This window comes from Genypterus blacodes, unplaced genomic scaffold (genome assembly GCF_046128005.1).
Source record: "Genypterus blacodes isolate CSIRO-AG114 ecotype Tasmania unplaced genomic scaffold, CSIRO-AGI_Gbla_v1 ptg000012l_1, whole genome shotgun sequence".
NCBI classification, from domain to species: domain Eukaryota; kingdom Metazoa; phylum Chordata; class Actinopteri; order Ophidiiformes; family Ophidiidae; genus Genypterus; species Genypterus blacodes.
Window position 1 is genome coordinate 5,947,524 of NW_027466826.1, and position 17,477 is coordinate 5,965,000.

At 43.3% G+C, this 17,477-nt stretch overlaps 2 protein-coding genes across 2 annotated transcripts in view; one reads left to right on the forward strand and one right to left on the reverse strand.

The window, feature by feature from the left end:
- Positions 1-1,503: 1,503 nt before the first annotated feature.
- On the reverse strand, positions 1,504-4,130 carry chchd1 (coiled-coil-helix-coiled-coil-helix domain containing 1). Its single transcript, XM_076161941.1, has 3 exons — positions 3,809-4,130; positions 2,943-3,061; positions 1,504-2,326 (listed from the first exon to the last, which is right to left on the reverse strand). Exons 1-3 carry the CDS (start codon positions 3,945-3,947, stop codon positions 2,216-2,218), a joined length of 369 nt encoding a protein of 122 aa, XP_076018056.1. The 5' UTR covers positions 3,948-4,130; the 3' UTR covers positions 1,504-2,215.
- A 9,074-nt stretch (positions 4,131-13,204) lies between these two features.
- Positions 13,205-17,477, forward strand: part of LOC143012108 (rap1 GTPase-GDP dissociation stimulator 1-B) — a 7,995-nt gene continuing 3,722 nt past the window's right edge. Inside the window, exons 1-7 of the mRNA XM_076165169.1 lie at positions 13,205-13,388; positions 15,457-15,561; positions 15,723-15,845; positions 16,184-16,309; positions 16,455-16,583; positions 17,116-17,241; positions 17,387-17,477. The exon at positions 17,387-17,477 is cut by the window's right edge and continues 53 nt beyond it. Coding sequence (XP_076021284.1) covers positions 13,376-13,388; positions 15,457-15,561; positions 15,723-15,845; positions 16,184-16,309; positions 16,455-16,583; positions 17,116-17,241; positions 17,387-17,477 — 713 coding nt within the window. The 5' untranslated portion in view covers positions 13,205-13,375. The remainder of the gene's footprint in view (positions 13,389-15,456; positions 15,562-15,722; positions 15,846-16,183; positions 16,310-16,454; positions 16,584-17,115; positions 17,242-17,386) is intronic.

Sequence of the window (17,477 nt, forward strand, 5' to 3'; positions counted from 1 at the left end):
ATGTTAAGATCAAAATACTAGAGCATGTTGTGCAATCAAAGGAAGAACAGTCTTACTAAGTAAACTCATAAGTAAAAATAGTTTCACTTACAGCACCTGAGTTAAGGCTTTAAGTCACCATTAGAAACCCTTAAGGCATTTTATCAAGTAAGGTGTGGTTCTGCTTTGATTTGGGGTTTGTTCAACCCGATGCTACACCTGCTGATAATGTGACTGTGACAGCTGGAAACAATGGAAGGTCAACATCCTGTCGCTGATTGCCCAGCAAAGAGCCCAAAGATCCGGTCCAAGATACACTGGGAATAGCTTTGATTCTCTTTCTCCCGAGAGCTCGGAACTTCATCTGGGACTTTAAAAGGCTTTAAAGTTGTTTTTCTTGGCAGCTATTCACAAACAACACGCAGATATTGGCCTTGGCCCCGATGGTATCGAGAGTCTTTAGTGTGACTCCTCGGGGGTGGAGGGTTTCAGATGTTTCACTTAAGATGGACTTGAATGATAGCGATGTTTTTACAGACCCCACTGAGGATTTATCGCAACAAGGCTACAATGGACTGATCCGTTTTTTGAGGCGCTTGCAAAACTCATCAGGTTATGAGAATGATATGAAGAGCACAATCAAATTTTAAAACCACATTGGTGTCCCCTTGAGACTGTACACTTCAGACCACAGCAGTATAAACAAACAACATTACAGTCAGTTCATTAATTCTTCATCATCATCAAGTTCAAATACTTTTAGTCTGTCCTTAAGGTGGCGCTACAAAGAAGGTCATGGAGGTCATTACCTACAATATTCATTTCTTAAGAAACGTGTGAAGTTTGAATCTACAAAGTAAGAAGAAAGTAACCGTGGCGATCGGATAAATGGGATGAATACCCTTAAATTTCTCTTCATTTCTTCTTCTGTGTGTCAGGATAGTAATCAGTCAGTCTGCAGACCAGTCAAATCAGCAACATTGCAGGTGGAGCTAATAAGAGTAATGGTGGCGGTGTGCCAGTGGGTGTGGCGGTGAATCAGCGCTGGCAGTAGCACGGCTGAGTGGGAGGCGGCCAGTAATAATGGAGTTAGTGTTCACATCTGTATGCATGAGTGTAAACGTCCACTGTGAGGCACATCTGCAGTTTGAATCCTATGTGGAGGTTGTAGATTCTCCTTTGGTTCGCTGTTATGAATGGAAACCTGTGTTAGTTTGTCCATCTGTGTGTGTCAGCTGCCTAAATGGATGTGAACAATAGTGTGTATTGCTTTATTGGCAAGATCTCTGGCCCCGAAGACTCCATCTTAGAGTAGAATCAGTGTGTATTTACTGTACATCCCTATGATGAAACACTACAGGTTCTAGTCTACATCGTCTTCCTCGTGGTAGCAGGTGGGTGCAGGATAATCTCTGGAAGAAAACTTACTTTGTATTGGATTTGAAGCAAACCTGGCAGGTGTCACGACCTTCAGTATCCATTTGTTTAAGGTGGAGGTCAGAGGTCAAGGAAGAGGATTAAGAGTTAGATAGATAATTAAGAAATGTTTAATAATGACGAGCAGATACACATTCTGACAAAATCATTCCTGAGTCACAGACCAAGCATGAAACCATAGCAACAACTCAAACATCAATACAGTGGAGGGAACAACTGTACCTGACATTCATGTACAGATTTATAACAGCGACAAAAAGTTCTTCTTTAGGTGGAATATTGAAAACTAAATTGGATCCCAACTAAATTCAAATTGACTTTAGTAAGCGGAGGGTTGAATCAATCCAATAAAAGGTTTTAAATGCATTAAAGAATCTCTGCTTCCATCTGAGTGGTGTAACAGGAGCTGAGTGACAGGCTGATAACACCATCACGCTGCTGTGTGCAGAGTGAGGAGGGAGGCAACACCGGGAAGTGAAATCCAAAGCAGCCTAACAGCTTCCCTGCAGCGTTTACAACCGCTCGGATCAATTGGGAAAACTAAACGGAGTCTTTTTCCACCGGAGCCAATACAGGAGAAAGATACACAAACACACACACACAGCTTCGTGTAAAGACCGGAATATAAAACAATGACATTATGGGATCCGATGGGACAAAGTGAAGCCCGGCAGCTCGGATGTGTGTGTTTCATCTTCTAGTTTCTTCTTCACACACTTTATTTCACTTTGCACCTCCCTCTGTTCCACCTGCGTATCTCAAGTTCATGTGAGCTATGAAAGCGTCAGAGAGAAGCCGCTTAAATCTCGTTGCGCAGGGTGGGGAACCTCTTCAGCAGGGTGGTGGCCTGTTTGGGGGTCAGTTTCCCCCCCTGGCCGCTCGTCTGGTTCGACTTATTCCTCTTCTCTGCCTGTGAAGCAGACGGGGAAACTGTTACCCATTGAATGAGCGGCGTCTTATTAATACCTCTGCAAAGACCTCCAAATCCCCCTCCAGCTTGTTGACCAGGCAAGATAGCCACAGCCATGATAAACTACAGAAAGGTCTGGATCTAACTACCACCATCATCTAACTGAGACTGTGTGTGTCACATTATTAGAGGAGCAGTCAGGTAGCAGTGTTACATCTGAGTGAGCCTCATATTGGTTAGTTGCAGTGTTTGTTGTTATCTGTGTGCTTAGCTGCCGTTTTGCCTTTGTTGTTTGAGTTTTGTTCAGTTGTCAGTTTTCTGGGAACGGGCGCTATACAAGTAAGGAACACATGATGAAGTACTGTATAGGACACACACACCACTCAGGTTTGCAGAGGGTTGTAGGTTTGCTTGAAGTCATGGGAACGCACGTCAGCTGACTTCATTCGTCCAAACCGGTGCCTCGCAAATCGGCTTAACCCAAGGCAAAAGCGGGACGTCGTTGACCGTGATTAACCACTGAGCCGCCACTCTGTGTGTGTGTGTGTGTGTGTGTGTGTGTGTGTGTGTGTGTGTGTGTGTGTGTGTGTGTGTGTGTGTGTATGGACGTACATACCTGAGCGTTCTCCACGCAGGAGAAGAAAGCGCCCAGCTCATTGGAGCACAGCGCCTCCACAAAGTTGTTCTGCTTCCAACACGCCATCATGACCGTCATCTCTGTGACACACGGGGCCGCTGTGGGAAAAAAGATTGATGTTTAGTCTCGTCATCTGAATGAAAACTTCCTCCTCACAGATCTAGAAGTGTGGACATGGCGGTCACTGTGACCAAAGTCCTTTATTTACCTTAGTAATCCAATGTAAAGCTCTGTGTTCAGTGTGTTAGTTTGAATATGTAAGCAGTCAGATCGTGTTTATAAATGTCCAGTATTTACAGGATATTCTGGGCGGAGCCTGTCTGGACTCGCCGCTCTCTGTTTGGCTGATCAGCGGAATCTAAATCAGGCTGTTTCCTGGCTCAAAAAGCCACACAAACAGAGTCTTGTGAGCATTTCCTCTGTACTGTCTGTTCCTCCATAATGACCTCATATTTAAGTGCAGCTGATAGGATCAAACTAAGGCATTCAGGAATTACATAACTGGATACACACCGACTCTTTAACCAGCCGCAATCTATTCATTACAATATTGAATATCACCCCAGAGAATGCAATTATTTCACAGTGTGTGTTTACATTAATGTCTGGGTATTAATTGGAAGAGTGTGTCTATCTGTATGTCACTATCCGGAGTGGCAACAGTGTTACTATCCATCACTATGGAGACTACACAGGCTGTGATTGACACTCGTGAACTTTAGCTCTGGTCATCTAAAGGTAGAACGACGTTATTTATTCTGTTTTCCAATACAAACCAAAGAAAGCCTAACCACCAGACCGTCAGGCAGGAAATGTGAAACAAGAACAGAATGAAAGAAACTGACCTTCTTTTTGGGGCTTGCGGTTCGCCACGTTGTCTTTCAGAACCAGAGGTCGTTTGGGTTTGAGCACCGGTTTGCCCCGCTCCCTGCTCAGCAGCTTCCTGACCTTCTCCAGGTACGCGGTGCCTCCCTGCGCCGCCATTTCACAGCCGAACCCCTCAGAGACGTCTCAGTCCCGACCGAGCGCAAGCACACAGCCGCTATCCGATACCGGCACCGGCCTGTCAAACAGAACTGTCACGATATTGACTTCAACGACTCGCTGGCTAACTTTACTACAGATGGGTCGCCATTTTAGCCGTCAACAACAACGTGGTGCCGTAAAACCCTTTCCGTTACGTTCAGGTGCTGTCGTAATTCTCAGTATCAGGGTGAGTTCACGGCAACGTCTGTCACTAAGAATAACCTTAAGAATAAGAACGATCTACTAGTGAATCCTAGCATGTTCCTTACTTACTTTTGTTGAATGGCTCTTTTAGCACAATTAATTAATCATATTCTATTTCATTGGCTCCCTGAAACTGTTCTAAAATACTTCCTTTGCTTGAAGAATTGACAGTTTTGTCCACATCTCTTTGCTATCCACATTAAGTCTCAGTCAAAGGTTAGTTGTGGACATTTGGAGAGGACAATTAACACAAGTACATCATCATACCAATTCACAGTTTGTTTATTTGTAGACCGTATGAAGGGGTTTCACTAATGTGGGTGAGACTAACTTGTGGCCAGTGTGTTACACAGTATGAGAGGCGGGATAGAATCATGGAGTGCACACTGTATATAGTTTAGCTGCCTCAGTAGTAATTTGATTTCTGATCAATTTGATATTTTCCAGAAAAAAAGGACACAAATTCAAGAGCATACTCCATAGATATGTTTGCATATATAGGTTCATATTGATAAATAGGTTTTTATTGACTCAAAAGGAGCAAACTACAAAGGAAAAAAATACAAAGGAAGTAACAATTGATGGAAAAGTCTAAGTCCTGGCAGAGTTAGAAAAATATGGAGAGTCCAAAGGGTTCACACAAAAGTGGCACGCAGGCCATCGGTTATCACAAAGGTAGATTAGAGACGCTGGAATGCCGGAACACACGCGCGGACGATCTGGCATGGAGCGACTGGAGATAAGCAGCAGAACTGATGAGGTGAACTGCGGGTGAGCAATCGTGCGTGTTAACTGGAAACCCCGTAGGCAGTGACTGATGAAGAGGCAGGACACTCAAGACAAACAAGACAAGGAGCAGCGAGGCAGATATGAATGATCAGTATGCACGTCATTATGTATGTCGCTTGCCAGAACATCTATTTTTCAGGTAGAATTGTGTTGTGTTGAGTATTTCCCTCCTTCCTTCTCCTGGGGTTCAGTGAGGATCATCTCCAGTTTGCAGGCGTGCAGCTGCTTGGCCTGTGGCTACTTGACATTAAGGGAGAATGCAGGAAAGTTTGAATATCTTGCGTGTCACAATGTGAGCTTGAGTACCATGAAACCTCACTGCTGCCAAACATTACTGCAGATAAGAGAAACATCAACAACAAATAACTGCATTTTGTACTTTATAATCTTTGGAAATTAGATTTGACTCTCATGTCAACTTTCTGTTATGTTTTCCATTTTTTCCCATTTTTAATTGTAAGGACTATTGAAAATGAGCGAAATTCCATGATATCATTTGAAACCCTCTCAGATTTGCCCCTAGATTGAGATCGACGCCACAGTTGTCTAAATTGTGCACAACCACTCATAACAAACATGAGTGAAAACACAACTTCCTGAATGGCCTTTGTAGCAAATTTCCCCCAAATTAGTTAAGTTAAGTTAAGGCTGAGTGACTTCAGGGGAAGTGAAGCATGAAGGTCTAAGACACATCCTGGTGTCTCCACAGTGAGATGAAGGGGGGAAGGGGCCTCTGCTTCTTCAATGGAGGGTCAGTAGGGACAATTGAGGACTCAGAAACTTTCCTTCTCGTTGCGCCAAGTAACAAGGAACCGTTTTGTTTCCTTCACCATGATCAAGTGGACAGTCAGTATTTGTACAAACTCACATTTAACTTTAAAGGAGGATATAAAACTACAGAGTTGTCCACTCAAAATGGCAAAGTCAAAGTCCATAATAGTCGGCGCTCCTCTAATTGCCTTAATGATAGTAATCTTTGTGTGAGCCGCTTTGTGTGTTCCTAGTTTAGTATTGAACTTAATCTCAAAGCGTTTCAATACTGTAGATATGCTTTCCTTTCTACGGTTCATAATGTAGCTGGTGAACAAACATTCCTGCGGTCTGTCACTTCTTGTAGAAGTGAAGATATTTTCCATGTCTCTGCATGTTCTTTACCTGGAGGAGATGAGCTTCAGACAGACAAATATGAGCCTGATCCAAACCCAAAACCAACACCTTGGACGCATGCACCCACACGCAAACACACACACACACACACACTTATTGATTTCTTAGGTAGGTCAGCAAAGAGTGAGTAACAGCCTAAGCAGTTGGTAATGAAAGTGTGTATACGTGTTTCAACATCTCTTTGGTTTGATTGGTCTTAGATATATTCCTAAGAAAAGACCGTGTTAAATGAGAATCAACATTTAAATCACAGTCTAAAACCACACCTGACTCGGTAACCTGTGTTTTGATTAGTTTGCTGAGACATCCGAGTGCGGTCTTTGCTTCAACTCGCAGTTTTTTCGTTATTTAGGCAACAAGTGTGCTGAGAGGTCACACACAGGTCAGAAGGAGAGAAGGAGAGGCGGGAATGTACAGCTGTGTGTGTCATCAGCATAACAGTGATCATTGACATTATAATGTTAGTATTAGATGGTAGATTCCCTTAGGATAAATAAAGTTCTATCTTATCTCATCTTCTTATTTTCTATCTTCTACTCTTCTACTCAGACGACATTTAGATCAAGAAAAGCAGATACTAATCTTACCGATCACTTGTGTTTGGGATTGATGAGCTCTTCAAACTCTCATGATCTCAACATACTGCAAAGACTTCACTGAACTGATGAGGGCAAATTAAAGACGTAAAAATAGAAATACTCCACTAAAGAATACATTCTCCCAAATCACACTTAAGTACTTTAATGAAGTATTTTTTATTTGGGTACTTCTTGTTATACTTAGTATGTATTGTATGTGCAAGTTTATTTCTGTTTATATGTGTATTTAGATCAAATAGCCCCCCAAACATCCTAAGTAATGAAGTCCAACAAATGTCTTGTCTAAATAATATATAATATGATGAGTTATATGTCGGACTGATCAGTTTCCAAAATCTTCTCCTCATATATGCTGCAGGGTTTTAGATCCAGAGCTCCATGCAGATGAGGACAGACAGACAAACTGACTATCTGGCTGACTGACTGACTGACTGACTGACTGACTGACTGACTGAAAGCCTTTCAGTGGTGGCTTTTACCCTTTTCTGTGTTTCTGCTTCCCCAGCTGTAGCCTGACCTTTGACCACCTCCTGCCTTGTTTGTCTTCTTTGCAGATTTGCATTTTGAGCACGCTATGGTTTTTTACTGAAGCGAGACAACCTTCCTCGACTCAACACAAAGACCTCAAACAAGGTCATCAACCCTCATTTCAAACAAAACTCATTCATTTCAGCATTTCAGCTCTATTCCTTGTTTCAAAACCGATGATAAAGCATGTTGTAATTAACGACATAAGGTGAGATTTTGCATGTCAGCATTAAAGCTCACATTACATATTTAAGGCAGAATGCTCCCTTAAATGTTTATGTCCTCGCTGTGCGGTGCAAAGTCACAAATCACAATGCCTCTATAAACAATTCTGTCCATTATCTTATCCAAAAAAGGTTTTAACTCTAACAACATGGCAGCTGCAAAAGTACTCAGCATAGAAGGCAAATTGTGAGGAAACCGGACCGAAGAACTGCTCACAGTAATAGTCAGCCGGCCAAAAAATTCCAGGGCCGAATCATTAAATGTTCTGGCAATCAATCAAATGTCAAGCGCAGCATGTCACTGCCATTAGGCTCCAGGCTGTCCAAAGAAATTGGGAGATTTCCCCCTGGATCTGAGTGAAGATTACATCTGCATATGGGTTAAATGTGGGCTACATGGGCAGTGCAACATCATTCAGCAGTGCAGGTGGGAGTCTCTCTCTCTTCCTCTCGCTCTCTCTCCCTGTTTTTGTGTGTGTGTGTGTGTGTGTAGAGGGGTGGTGGGGTGGCTCTCTTTTAGCATTGAGTAATTGATGAAGGCACAGGGTCTGGGGAAGGCAACAGCTGGTAGAGTTTGTGTGTGTGTGATGGGGGGTTGGAGTGGGTTCACCTCACCCCGTCTCCTGCTGAGTGCTGATCCACAGCCCCAGAGTTAATGGTGTGTGTATAAGTTTGCGTTAAACCAACAGAAGTTGTCAGTATGTTCAGCAACATGTTAAAACTTGGTAATACAATACTGCAATTAAGGTAAAGATAGTGAAGAAGGTGTTTTACATGGATGTCATTAATGTTTAGATAGAAAGATATACTTTATTAATCCCAAACTGGGCAATTATTCATTACATGCTTGAATAAATTGATTTACATCTAGATCTGTTACTGTTACGTCCATTCAAATACATTTGTGTTGTTTATTCTTTTTGACCATTTAAAAATTCATTCTCACTTCAATAATTAGAAAACTGAACACACAACTGTGACATATTTTTTTATGTAACACAATCAACATGCATTGTAAATGTATGCACATTATTGTGACATTTTACAGCACAAATATAAAGTGTCTCTACCTTTCCAACAGTGAAGCAGGAAAGATATCTGAGCCTTTGCAGAGAGACGCTGTTGAGCCAAAGTGGTGAAGGACAGACGGATTGATTATCTGGATGAGCCCATTAGCTAATGAAGTCAGTGTCTGTCTGCAGTGTGCCGGCGTTTTCCTCTGAGGAATCACCATCCTCCCTCAGTATACACACAGACACACACACACACACACACACACACACACACACACACACACACACACACAATGCTGCCTCATGCTGCTTGTTGTACCTAATGTGCACATTTGCACATTCATGTTCAGTAATACATTGTAAGTGAATATGAATGAGCAGGTGTGTTTGGAAACAAGATCACCGGTTTCTTTTGTGTGTTTGCTTACACACTTAAAAAACCCCCTGTAATGCATTTCCCTTAATAATTAGTGGCTCTCAAAAGGTGTGATTTGTAGTAGTTTAGAACAGCTTTTGTTCTTCCTTGACAGACTTGGTTAAGCAGCTGGAGGGCAGTGATTGATGAATTTCAGGGTGTGACACGTGACACGGTGCCAAATTGAAACAGATGCTGTAGGTGGGTTGCAGCACAGCCCACCACGCTGGGAAGAGCCCAGAATCCATTTGATATAAGTGCATGAAACAGCTTTCACCACACGGGGGAGCATTGAGTGAACATGCCTGTAAGCAGATTCTGCATTGGGTGTGTTTCCATCCTTTTCCATTCTCTTTTCTATGTGAGTGTCAGCAGCCTTCTGTCACTGCTTGAAGGTGAGGGGCTCCATGTGAACACTGCTGCAAAATGTCTCTAACTTTGTGAGGGAAGGTTTGAGCTGCACGAAAATTGTCATGGAAACTCAAAACACACAAAATGGAACTTTTTGTGTGGACAATCTATAAATCTCTGGTAGAATCTACATTTGCAGCTCAAATATAAGGATTTTTATGACAAATACTTCTGGTTGTCCTGAAATAAGGAGATATGTGTGCCAAGAGCCAGTGAGAGTGGCAGATGATCACCAGCCTGTTCGTTTGTCTTTTCATCTTCCTCATTCTGCAGTATACTGGAGCGTTCAGTGTAAAGTGATGATACTCTAATTATATGTATGGATGAATGCAAACTGTTTAGAGGAGCAACTGCAGTCCCATAGGGTGTTTGGTCTATTTTTCCGATTATATAAAAGGCATTTTAACAAACACATAACAAGATGAATGGCATCCATCTCTCTCTGTTCTGGATGAGTCACTGTGAAATGCTGCAGTTTTCATCTGATACACACACACACATACTCACACACGCACTCCATCAGCAGGCATTCGGTGAGTGCCCACATTTTTGGCATCCAAACTCCAATAAATTCTGAGCTTTTGGCAAATGAGAGCCGCAGCTGATTTCTGTATTCCTCTCACGATTTTCTGGATCTCTTACTTAAACTAAACACAGCAGATGTCCATAGGTTGGTTTTCTTTGGTCTGATTTCACAGATTGACAGGTTTCTCTGTCTTTCAAACAGTGGCAGCTGATCAATAGAGGGCATATGTGCTGTTTGTTGTGGTACTCAGGCCATTATGGTGATGTATGTAGTATCACTTCACGAGTTAGCAAACGCTGAGAGAAGCCCCCTGCTTTCAAACCACAATAATCACATTTTAACTTTAATGAGAGAGTTAATATGTCTGTCATGATCGCCACATTAAAAGAAGTGAAAACTGTTAAACCGCTGAGTGTTTGCATGACAAATACGAAACTAGTGAAGTGGCAGTCTGTTTGAAAATACACTCTGGTAAAACATAATTTGTGATTTGTTAGGTTTAATTCTGCACATCATGAAGCGGCTCCCTGTCTCCTAAGATTTCCTTAGAGCGTCTCTCAGACTGAGCAGCGAGCCAGAAGCTGCCCAATGTTATACACAACATAGATAAATACAAGACAGACAAGGCCACACCTGCTCAAGACAAACACATCACATAGTGCTTAGACTAAATGAATAGTAAATGATTGAGATAGATATGATGAATATTCAGTCAGGTTACAGTGACACGATGCTGTGTTGACACCCTTAAAGATTGTATAAGAACCTGATGATGTTAGTATTATATGTTATACTAGATGCAGCTCATAAAATGATCACAAAACAGTCACAGCTGACTCGGATGCTTTTATCAGAGGAGAAATGTGGTTTTTACCCTAATATCAGACTTACCAAACTTTGATTTGTTTTTATTCAGACACTTGAAACCTAGAACTGAGGCAAAGCACTTTGTCGAATTAGATGAGCTGGTTCTAATTTGATATTATTGAATACACAGCCCGTATCAAAATAACTGCAATCAGACCGTCTGCTGCAGTAATTGAGTTAGTCTTGAATCTCCGTTCTGCTGCATTATGTTCTGTATGTGTGTGTGCGTGTGTGTGTGTGCGCGTGCGTGCGTGTGTGTGTGTGCGTGTGTGTGTGTGTGTGTGTGTGTGTGTGTGTGTGTGTGTGTTTCTTCACTTTCTCAGGGGATTTGTCAGATGTGCTGTACAATTCATACACAGTCACTTCCTTACTTCACCCGGTACAACAGAATTTAAACTGTTAATTGCACAACGGATGCTGTGTATTATGAAACAGCTGCTGGGATACAGTCTGAATGACATCACTCTCTGCTCTGCATCTGCATTGTGTTAATGCAGCATCGACTTAAGATCCCATAAACCTCTTAACTCTTGACTCTATCTGTTAATCTGTGGATGCTTTACCTTCAGACAGCAGACTTACATCATGTTGTCCTATCATATGGATCTGCAGATGATAAAACTGGATGTAAGCTCTGTGTGACCAAGCAAAGTGAGAAAAGAGAGAAGTGCAAATACTCCACCTGTTGGTCAGAAGCAGAAAGAACAGAAATCAGCCACTACCTCATTTCTCTCAGCCCCATCCTGTGTGTCTGTGGCGCCTCCTGCTAGAGAGCAGTCCTGGTTAACGGCCACAATATACCATGTGTGTGAATTGATGGATGGGAAGATGGGACAGCTGCAGATGAAGAGGAATCAGAGGGTTAGGATGGTGCAGGAAAATGTCAAAGAGAAAGAATTTACTATAATAGTACCAGTGTGTGTGTGTGTGTGTGTGTGCGTGTGCGTGTGCATGCGTGTGTGTGTGTGTGTGTGTGTTTCCAACAGATACAGATCGTTACTTTCTGCTCATCTGTTGGTGCAAAACCAACAGGGAAATCTTGGTTTACTACTCTTCAAAACATGTATGACCTTTCCATAGAGATATTTCTGGATCCTCCTCCGCCAGACACATCCCACCTGAGAACTCTCTCCTGGTCCAGTTTCATATTCCAGTGAACGTGCATAAGTGCCAATCCTGTGAGTGATTCACTAGACATGTTGGCTCTGAGCCAGGGTCAGGGAGGGGTCAAAGTCAGGGTCAAAGTCATTTTTTAATCTTCTTGTCACCAATGTTGTTCTCTTAGAATATTGTGATCAATCCCTTGACAAAACAATCCCTCCCTGTTGTTTTGTCACTACGGTTACAGCCACATTTCAGCGCCTCATAGACAGGGCACTGTGTCCTCTACTCCACAGATGCTGATGCTGACTTAGATGATGTCATCATCATAGCAAATAGCTGGGGCAGCAAATGCAGAAGGTGCTGGCTGTCCTGGATTCCTTGAAGCAGGGTCAACACAAAGAAGTGTGTAATTGGGGCGGGGGAGGTCTCAAATCTGAGGTACGTCCTGAGGCAAGCACAGGTCCGTCTCCACATACTGTTTATAGATGAATAGATCCTTCACACATTAGAGAAACTATAGATGAGATGGCAGAAAGAAAGCTAATTGTTGGATTGGCCTAATTCAGTGTGTTTATGTTTTGTGACGGGAATGAAAGTCTGTCGTACCTCCAACCATCCCTGTGGCAAATATAGGAGAATCTCTGATCCAATCCCAGCCTATTTAATATCAAGCAAAGGTAAAAAGGATTCTGGATTCACTGTTATGTTTTTGCGGCTACAACACCCACATTCTGTCTGAGAGCTGCTGCTTTCATGACATCCTGCTCCACTCTCTTAATCATTGTGATTATATGCGACTATTTGACAGGAATAAGGTCCCAGTGCCTCTAATCATAGTGATGTTCAACATAAAGCTTGACAGGGATGAAGTGAAGTTGGGTGTTCACTCCCTGTTCTATCATCATTGTCTCTCTCCGCTGCAAATAATCAGCTAATGAGCTTTGAAGAGATCAATCGTATTACGCAGGAGGGAGAGAAGAGACGAGAAGAGAGGAGCAAAGAGGAGGAATGGTGAATTTTAATGGATCGGACATGACAGATGACCGGATTCAGAGGCAGGACGTGAGACGGCAACAGATGGAGGCAGCGATGCAGACGTAAAGTGATTTTACAGCCGTGTCCAGATCAAATATGTGGAGTATATAAATGAATTTGTGTTTCAGATAATGATGATCTGAATCAGGGGGGGGAAGAGAGAGAGAGAGAGAGGGAGAGAGAGAGAGAGAGAGAGAGAGAGAGAGAGAGAGAGAGAGAGAGGGGAGCGTGGGAGAGACAAGGAGCAAATGAGCAGAGAGAGAAAACGCAAGCGCAGTGTGAGGACTTGGAGGGGGACTGAGAGAGAGAGAGAGAAAGCGGGGGTGGGGGGGAGTCAAGGTACCTGAATATCTCCTCTCTGTAAGCTACACATCAAAACATACGCACACAGACCCGGACATACACACACACACACACACACACTGAAACACACACACTCTCATACAGAGCGATAGCAGGCAGAGGCAGTCATCTGACCAGCTGACAGCCTGCCGACCAGCAGCCATGACAGACGCCGGTAAGTAAATCTCTCTACTGTGTGTGTGTGTGTGTGTGTGTGTGTGTGTGTGTGTGTGTGTGTGTGTGTGTGTGTAAGTGTGGTGGTTTCCCCACCAGTGATGGCACATGACACTGACGACACAGATGTGTTTGTTGATTTCGGTCATGTGCCAGACACACCAGGGAATGTCTACATGTGCACGAGAGCAGAACAGATAGATAGATAGATAGATAGATAGATAGATAGATAGATAGATAGATAGATAGATAGATAGATAGATAGATAGATAGATAGATAGATAGTGAGGGAGAGAAAGAGAGAGAGAGAGAGAGAGAGATGGAGAGAGATCCATCCACCCTTCCCTCCACATCCTCTCTTCAGGCCGGTGCTGCTGCTATTTTTACTGCTCTCTGCTGGCTCGCATGCTAACCATCTCCAGAGAAAGCAGGCAGTTAGAACATCCCATCTGCCAGCTGGGTGTTAGACGCACAGATACCAGTCAGCTGTGGTGTTGCAGACGCTGTTCCCTCTCTGTTCCCTCTCAATATGACACCGTTTTGTGATGAAGCAGCTTCGGATCGCACATTAACTTGGACAGGTGTTTCCTAATGCATATGCATGTGTGTGTGTAGGTAGAGAGAGAGTGTGTGTATGTACTGTATGTATGTGGAAACCTGCAGCTGAGTCGAGGTGGCAGCAGTGGTAATAAGCACCCTGGGGAGACCCTGAAAGCTCTCTGTGGGACTGATTAGTAAATTGCTGCCTGCTCACTTGTTACTCTCACAGACACACACACAGAAGGAAGACACATGCACACACATAACAAGGACACAGGAGTGTGTATTAGCCTTGATAGCCTCCTCCCCCTGCCCCACTGAGTCTATTTTCATTCTACTTAGCAGGGATTAGTAGAGGCAATTACCATCTGCATCTCTGCCCTCACACTCTTCCTGTTTTCATGCACATTAGAACTTTGTGCTCCGATTAATGCAGTAATTAAAAAGATGGTCAACCTCATAATGCAATTGAAATCAGCCTAAATCAAAGCTTAATCTGAGGAACAGTACATACTCTGTCAATCAGTTAATCAAGCATGTCAATGTTTATAACCGCAACTCAGTTATATTTGGAGTTTGATAGAATCCCTTTAAGTCTCTCCATGTTTACGTCTGATTCACATTTTTGCTTAACACAGTACAGATAACAACGGGAAGATAAGAGACTTTATTTTAGTCAGGTCACATGCAATTCACACAACGTTGATCACACGTCAATTGAAAGTGGTCTTGCACCCCCCTCTTGCAGTTGGGGGTTCGGTGCCTTGCTCACGTGCGCCTCGGCAGTACCCTGGAGGCAAAACCGGCAACTCTCCAGCTGCCAGTCCACTTTCTTACCATAACAAATAGCTTCTGAACCATTTTAGTTCCTTACTGTTCAACATTAGCTGAGTAGAGTCAATGAGACCAGAGGTAACAGATCAGTTAGACGCAAAGGAAGAGAACAACCACCGCCCTTAAATCCTTACATTTAGCTTGTGTGCAAAGTAAAGAAAAAGTGTAATCACAAGTCAGAAATAGCTACACAGAGGATTGTATTCCCCCTCTCCATTGTTTTGCTCGTCTCAGCAGAGGGCGGATGACGAGATGAGATGAGATTAAATTTCCTGATGAAATCCCACTGATGTGTTTTCTGCATTTTCCTCACATATTTCTTGTGCCTAGCGAGCCAAAATAGAATATTTAACAAGATCCTGAGGCCTTTCTGGTGAGCACCTGTCTGGAAGCTGCGTTGAGACATTGCACCCCACAGTGAGAGTCAGACACCATTCTAACAGTGGCATAAACAGCCTCTGTATTAAAGTTTAATATCATGCAGCCAAGTCAGTTTATAGGTCTTTCATTGGTGCGTAGCTTGGCGTTAAGGAAATAAAGAATGCATACAATATTTATGGTTTGGATGTGTAGCAGGGTGGTTATGGAGAAGATGAACAGCCTCTTTAAATCTCCAGGAAAAGACACTGGATACAGCGTTTGTTTATTTTACAAATGGACATGAAAAGTTTGTATATGTGTGTGTGTGTTTGCAGGCTCTCTGAGTGAGGCACTGCAGGCAATCAGTGTGAGTACAGAGCTGATTGAGGAAGAGCTGCAGCCTCATTTGGACACAATGCTGACTATTCTGCTGGACAAGAGTAAGACACATTATCTCTCTCTGTGTCTGTGTGTGTATCTCTCGCTCTCAAACTTAAACTGTCTGCAGCTGTGTTTTCTGTTCTGAAGTGTATTTCCTGTTTTTGATAACAAACTGTTTACAGGTTATGTTACACCATCTGTTGAATGTGTTTGTCTGTAGAGGAAGGAGCTGCTCTAGATATCGCCAAAAGTGGGATTCTCCCGTCTTTGGCTCAGGCCTTACGGAGTAAAAGCAGCCTGAGCTGCCAGGTGGCACTTGTGGTGGCAGAGATGGCAAGAGAAGGTGAGATACTGCGGAAGCCTTTATCGCTCCATGCTACTGGCACAAACCAGTGAGTGAAACAATGTGGAAACACTAAACAGACCCAAAAGGCAGCTTTCCAGAGACAGTAAACGTTATCTTCATGAGGAATAGTAGGCAGAATACAGAGCAGGCAGGTAAACATAACAGTCCACAAGGGGTTAAGTAGGAACTCAAAACAACAGGCTTTTATTCAGGAACCAGGTACACACTCCTCCTTCTTTCTTATCTCTAATTTTTAGTATAATAACATCATAATAATGGTTATTTTACATGTCGTAGTGTCTGTACATGACATGTTGTCTTCCTGTTTGTTGTAGTGGCAGTGAGAGAGCCGTGCATCAAGGCCGGCCTGGTGACAGCACTGCTCCCCCACCTGAACAGCAACGACCAGGAGATGCTGCTAAACACAGGCAGGGCCATCGGACGCATCTGCTTTGACAGCTGTGAGGGCCATTTTGTCACACATACTAACACAAACTCAGTCAACCGAATTCCAAATGGTAGCAGTGGAGTGGAATGGAGTCTGTATCTGAACGATCACATTCACATTCACAGTCACACTTCCTTCCCTCTCGTTCCTTTCTGCAGCTCATCAACAGGACCAGCTGGTACAGAGCGGTGTAATCCCCAGACTGGTGTCCATCATGAGGGAGCATCCTGAGAGTGACCCCCTGGTCAACGTCTGCCTGCTGGCTCTGTGTAATCTGGCTGACATGGGTGATTAACTACAGTCCTTAGTGTCCTCACAGATTGACGGTTTCTCTTTCAGTTCCTGGTCGTTGTGTTCCTGTGTTCTTCGTGTGTTAATGGTCCGTGTGTGAGTGTAAATGCGATGCAAACAGAGAAATATGTGGCATTCACTTACCAGGTCCACAGGCCTTTGAATGGACCCTTTAGGAGCCCTGTGCTTCATCTGTAGTGCAGAGGTCCAGGTTATGCACACCACAATAAAAGCCCTAATATATAAAAGCTATAATGACAGTAAGGCCTTGTAAAATACATTTTCTTTGTGTGGTATTTGCATGTATTTCTCAACAACATTCTCTCAGCTACTTCACCTTAAAGTTACATTTTAGAGAAGAACATTCTAGACTTTTCTATGTGTTGTCTGGTAAGTCGCAGCTCAGTGACCCAGTTCAGATGTAAATGACCTGAAAATCCTGAATCTCTGTAAAATTGCTGGAGTATCACTACAGGAAAGCAGAAATGTGTGTAGTCATGAGAACTGATGACGTCTCTGTATCTGCAGACTCTGCAAGGGAGGCCCTAGCAGACCTGGATGTGGCGGATGTGCTGACATTCCAGCTGAAACGAGCGCCTGATGCTGAGCGCCGGCACGTCATCCTGGAAATACTGGGCTCACTTGGCGAGAGTGGTAAGAACCTGAGGAGTGTTCCAGGAAAGATTAAGTGAAGATGGTCTGAACTGCTGCTTGTGTTTTGTCACTTCATCTTGAAAAGTGAATATAGCTTTTAAAAAGAACTGCCGGTTGATCTGATCTGGTTCCGCTGTGCCCCCAGACACCCTGAAGCTGCAGTTTGCAGAGTCAGGAGTACCGGAGTCTTTATCTGAGATGATTCATAACCTGCAGGGAGGCTCTGACCCCCACGA

Coding starts and splice junctions, on each gene's coding strand:
- chchd1 (XM_076161941.1), bottom strand. CDS start 3,947: ATGGCGGCGCAGGGAGGCACCGCGTACCTGGAGAAGGTCAGGAAGCTG. Junction 3,062..3,808: donor CCGCAAGCCCCAAAAAGAAG/GTCAGTTTCTTT, acceptor TTTTTCCCACAG/CGGCCCCGTGTGTCACAGAG. Junction 2,327..2,942: donor CCTGCGTGGAGAACGCTCAG/GTATGTACGTCC, acceptor TCTGCTTCACAG/GCAGAGAAGAGGAATAAGTC.